This window comes from Pseudopodoces humilis, chromosome 5 (assembly GCF_049639895.1).
Source record: "Pseudopodoces humilis isolate 2021_Gansu_Grassland_sample_001 chromosome 5, ASM4963989v1, whole genome shotgun sequence".
Classification (NCBI taxonomy): Eukaryota; Metazoa; Chordata; class Aves; order Passeriformes; family Paridae; genus Pseudopodoces; species Pseudopodoces humilis.
The window spans coordinates 31,328,807-31,334,806 of record NC_142204.1 but is presented as its reverse complement, the minus strand read 5'-3'; the positions used below and the strand labels follow the sequence as shown (position 1 = coordinate 31,334,806).

The 6,000-nt window shown below is 34.5% G+C and overlaps 1 protein-coding gene across 1 annotated transcript in view; it reads right to left on the bottom strand.

The window, feature by feature from the left end:
• Nucleotides 1-596: 596 nt before the first annotated feature.
• The window catches only part of POC1B (POC1 centriolar protein B), a 48,266-nt gene continuing 42,862 nt past the window's right edge, over nucleotides 597-6,000 (bottom strand). The window contains exons 11-12 of the mRNA XM_005519548.3: nucleotides 2,848-3,030; nucleotides 597-1,633 (exon numbers count right to left, since the gene is read on the bottom strand). Of these exons, the coding sequence (XP_005519605.2) occupies nucleotides 1,532-1,633; nucleotides 2,848-3,030 (285 nt within the window). The 3' untranslated portion in view covers nucleotides 597-1,531. The remainder of the gene's footprint in view (nucleotides 1,634-2,847; nucleotides 3,031-6,000) is intronic.

The window sequence follows — 6,000 nt, the reverse complement described above, 5'->3', positions numbered from 1 at the left end:
GTGTTACATAGTATTATAAACAATGGTGTAATCAAAGGTCAGGCTGGAATAACAATGTAAGACCATTCTTTGACAAAAAATCTGTGGTTAAGATGCTGTCCAGAAACAGTTGCATCCAAAAATTTTATGCTTCTTTGCCATAACCAGTAGTGCTCAAGACTGAGCTGCAAATATAGAGTACTTATTGGTAAAAAATCAGAGTTAACCAAGGAAGTGAGGGGATGTCTGGCTATCTGAAGGTGGTTGCTGAGAGAGAAAATAAATGAAAAATTGACTGCACATTTCTATGGCTCTAACTGCAGTCATATTTGCACAGTAAGCTTGTGTACTAAAGTCAAACTAAAGTTGATGTTAATGAGGTTCAGCCTGGGAAATGGGCTTTATCTATATACAGTCAGTTGCAGAATTGGATTAAAATGCTCCCCCAGTTCAGGTGTCCTACTTTTCAACACACGCGTAAAGTTACAGAAACAGACGATTACCTAGTTTTGACTGTGGATTTACAACGGGTGCTCTGCAATTGCCATGTAAAAAAATAACAGAAAGACATAAAGAAAATTAATATTTTCCATTAAAAAATAAGACCTACAATCATCTAAGAAATGCATTTTTATTAAAAATAAAAAAATAAAACCCAAATCATCATACACTGCAAAGTTTTTCCTGCCTTATGTCTGCATTCACAATGCATTACCTGATGGGGTACATTCATAGCATGCAAAGCTTGACATTCTCATGTGGACATTCTCATAAGATAAGAATCTTTTGTATTTATGGTCTAGATTTTGTATCATTTTGTGTTTGGTTCAAATCCATTCTTCAGAAGTATAAAGCTGATTTTTGTTTTTGTAAATATGAGAAGTGAATGTTGATGGGGATGTGATAAGCAAAGTGTTCAAATGCATCAGTTTTGCAGCTGAATTCACATAGATGCAATTATAGCTTCAAAGTTTAAGTGACTTAATTTTTGTATTTGTAACTAAAAGTTTTCACACTACATCATCTTGCAATCATGATTAAAATGTTTAGAAGATATAGAATAACTCGCTACTTTTTGGTAAAACACTTGAGAATACGTAAGAGACAAAGAAAATCTCTGACATTTTTTGTATTATATCTTATTTAACTTAGGTGTTTAAATAATGTTGTCTTAGCACAAAGAACATTATTTTCACAATCCCTGCCTGAGTTTAAAAATCTGCACAGTGGTAACCTACATAATAACTTCTATTAATCTAAAAATATGTAACTAAATGGCTTAGTTATATTCAAAGATCTGATTAGGCTGAAATAAGAGTCCTGGGATGTTCAATGGAAATGATTTAGAAAATACTAGTTTTGATTGGGCTACACTTTACTGAATAGATAACCAGAATATCTGCTTGCTATCAATGTTTGAAATAGTTTTTTAAATTTCTTCCATTTTCATTACTTTGATTTGATGTTTCTGCTTATAGCAAAATCCAGTGAAGAAATGTTCCTTGTGATTTTATGTAACATATTCATCAACATAGTTAATTTTCATATTTTATTACTTCTGTTTTCCTTTAAGTAACATTTTTTGTTGATTTCTTATGAATTCTTTCAATTTATCTTCAGTAAAAGCAAGACGTTGTTCCAGGACTGAAATAGTCTGCATGAAGAAGAGAATAATTTCAATTTGGTTTATATTACTCACACAGTATTACAGAAGTGTGCAACACAGTAACAGGAAAAGTAATTTGAACTCAACAGGAAAAAAATACTATAAAATGACATCTCCTTAGCTATTCCACTATTTACAAATGAATTTAAAAATTATGCCTTCGTCTTCATGGAGACTGTCTAAAGGTTTTTGTTTTCACAAAACATTTTCACTGAGAAAGGGAAATACATACGTGCGTAATGTAAAGTACTCTGAAATACTACGTGAAAGTTGCATCCATATTTCAATAGAAAAACAGCCATTACTGTGACCTCAAATTATGTATTTCAAAAACCTAAAAGAAACTTTTAAGGAATCCCCAAGAAAAGGAAGTGAGGAAAAAAAGTTATACTATTAAAAGGTATTAATTCTCTAGGAGATTATCTTCATCAGAAAAAGTAGGTTTTTGGACCCAGGTTGGCACTTTCTTTTCCATCCAGCTTACTACACAAGTAATTTTCAACTCATGACTTGATTCCATACTTCCCAAAACCTATTTCTTCCTACTTAACATGCATATTGCAAAAGAACACAGAAAAAAAAACCCTCAGTTGCTCCATTTTGAAGTGATATAATGCCAATATATTACAGACTACAAAGAAGTATCTTAAAACATAAGCTAAATCTGGATTAAAAAGATGTACTGAGCATTTGCAAACCACTGACTCAGAATCACTGAGCAGTTTCATTGGCACTAGGGCTTACTACACTGCTTGGATTCCTACCTAAGCCAACACCTCACACACTAAGTTTGGAAAGGGATTTACTGGTTATTTAATTGATTTAACATTGGCAATTTACTTTTTTCATCCCCTGCTAGTGTGTGATTGCTCCAGCTGGAATGTCTGCTAAACAACTGGCTTCTGACAAAACTACCCTAGATCTCACTACTGAAATACAGTGATTCTCTTTACCCAGACTTAAAAATACAGCACCAATCTTTATGATTATGCACCAGGAAGCTTTCATTTTAGCAAACACAATAAATGCAATCAATATTTTCTGAAAGGAAAACAGCAAAACAGTCACTTGACTATAGAGCTATTCAAAATAACCCCATAGTCTTTAATGTTCTGATTTATGAACATGACTCCAGGGTATTGCTGCCCTTTGACAGCACTGTCATTTTGCATTGCAAGTGTCACCTGTTACTGCATACTTACTAGAGTTAACATATTCAGCTGCCCCACAATGTCGTCCAAAGCACTGTCCAAGGAGGAGGAGATGCTTCTGTGCAGTCCCACACTATGCACATCTGACCTGCTCTCATTCTCTGCCTTCCTTTTTGAACTTCTTGACAAGGTAGAAGGAGAGGGACTCAGCAGTTCTTCACTGTTGTCAGTATCCTTGAATACAGAAACATAATTTGAAGATCCAGCTGCCTTTGTCTTTATTTAAGTGGAACCATACCATAAGAAAGACAGGATTTTAATTAAATTTTTAATTAAAAATCAGGCTTTTAATTAAAAAAAAAAACAACTCCACATATATGCATACACACAAGGACCCTCAGATTTGCTTTTTGTACCAGGTCCAACTCATAACACTTCAATTTGTTCTGACCTAAGAGAGAATTCCAGTTGTGATGGATGAGGCAACAAGGAAAATCTTAGCAGTCTTTAGGTACGTGTTTCAGGTACATATGATTGAAGAGCTATGTGCTGTACCCACTAGGGTTTGAATTAAAGCTTGAATAAATACAATTAATGAGGGATGTTTTCTTCAAAAATATATTTCTGGTTGACAAAGAAATTCACTTAGTAAAGTAGTTTCTAGTTATTTGTTCAGTGATGGTACTCTTTGAAAAATTGATTCCTTCAGAAAATGGGAGAAGGACAGGAAAGATCCACACAATGCAACGTTGAGAGAAATAACTTTGATGCATAAACATTGCCACAGGTTAAGTGAGAGAGGATGATCTTCCCCACCAACTTGGTTTTGTCTGTGCCTCGTGCTTCTTCATGATATTTTTGAGTCATGAAAGGTTAAATCATCACTAATTCATTAGAAAGTCCTTCACAAAAACTTTGCCTGATTAATTAATGACTTACTGAGATTTCTTTGAAAGCTTCTTATATCTTCAAACAATTTTAGTTTATCTTTAGACTAAAATAAATTGTGGTAGTTAAGTTTTACTATTTCTGATTACATTTGATATATCTACATTTACAAAATAAACCTTTTAAATTATTACAATTAAACTATTTCTCTGGAATTTATTGACAGCCCATGAAAACATCCATTAGCTATGCAAAGGGGAAATTTTAGTCTCACCTGATGTATTTTATATACACAGAATTTACAATGTGCCCAAAACATATTTATGTTGTAAGGCTAAAGAGATTTTCAAAGGAGAGAGTATTAAAATCTCTGTCAAACATTAAAAAAAATTCCCTAAGTCTCTAAAATAATCTTGTAGATGTAAATTGCTAGGCAGAATTATTGGCAGACTTTTACAAGATTACCTAGGCATGTTGATGAGTTCCTGTCAAGAATGATTTACACATAGTTGACCCTGCCTTTGAATCACGTAGGATCGGAGACTGATGGACTAAATACTGCTACTGTGATAATGTAACTATTTGAAATGTAAGTAATACTAAATCATATCAACATTATTGTGAACTTATACTGCTGCATTATCCACAATAACATTCCTGTGTCTTGAGCGCCATCCTGCACAGTCCTATGTGGTAGGAAAAGGCAGAAAGCAGAGACTGTGGTGAGGTAAGAGAGCAAAGAAGAAAGTCTTACAGCCCTCTCTGGGTTAAAAGTTCCATTTGCAGTTACATTCTGCAAGGACAGGTCTCAAGTCCCCAGGCAAGAAGCCATGAAGTGCAGAGCACGGCAGAGCATGGCATTAGTAGAGACAGGGCAGATCCCCAGGCATGGAATTCAGACCTTAACTGACAATGCTATGAAACCAGAGGAAATCCATCTCAAGGTCTGATAGTACCATGGTATTCACTGACATCACTTTCATTGATTTATGAACAAAGAAACAGATAAATTCACAGAAAGGTACTTCCAGTTTCCTTTCCACCCTCCTTGCTGGCCTTGGTGACTGACTTAAGCAAATGAACCTAGCATGTCAAATAATAAATGGCTAATGCAACTAATACTGAAGTCTATCAGTGATGCATATTGATACCAGGGTGTGGCAAAAATAAAACTGTGCTAGACATCAAACTAGAGATTTCAAACACTAAACATACAAGGCTGTTCTACAGAAAGACACAATGGTTGTAACATTTGCAATGGACTAAGAGAACTGGCATTCTCAGGTCACGTCTACTTTAACTCGTGAATCATAGAGCAATGTTTTGCTGGCCAGGCTGTTGCCTTTTAAAATGCACAAAACTGTGGAAGAAAGGGCACCCTCTCCAGCCATGCTGCTCAAGTATATCACTGGTCAACAGAAAGCTTTAGTTCAGTGGTTAGAATGCTCAGCCAGGAGCAGGTAAATTCTGTTCCTGTAAGAGGCTTTATATTTTATATACAAAAGGGAATAAAATACCTAAAAATTCCAAAGGAGAAAGGACATGAACCCAGAACTTTCCCACTCCTAACTAGATGGTTTAATTGCATTCCTCTCTACAATACCATCAATTTAATTTTCTTATCAACATGAAAAAAATTGTTCCATCAACTTCAAATGACTCCAAAGAGCTGTATAGTATAAAAAGAGTAACTTGTTAGCACAAAATGAAATAGAATACAAATGGCTTGGTTTTTGGACAAGATAGGCAGAAAATTAATTTCTCAGTTAATTTTACTTTGCTTTTGCTCGTTGCTTTAAAGTTTTAGAAGTCTTCAAAAGAAAGCATTTCAAGTATCTTGGAATATTTTGGCTCTCAGTGTCTCCCATGTACTTTTAGATGAACATGATATATAGGATTGTTGCATCTTAAGACTGTCCATATCTTCCCCTTACAAAGATTTTATGACATGAGATACTGCTAATGCAGTCCTAGAAGAACTCATATTCACTGTGTTATTTCCAGATCATGAAGATATATCTTGAGGTTCTTGGGAAACAGTATTAATGGAAGGCTTTGGTGTGTTTACTGAATTACAAGACGAATATAGTCTCAAATACTAATTAACATGGGAAAGATTAAGTTCAATTTGGCATTCAAATGTTAAAGACAAAATATTGCCATGCATTAAAGAACTCCTATCTTACACTATGAAGAATGCTCCTGTATTTAACTACAGTGGGAGAGTTCTGTTAGAATAGACTTCTCAGTGATATTTCTAGAAAAACAGGAAGATAGGGAGCCTACAGAAACCTTGCTTTTGTCTGTAAATTTTGA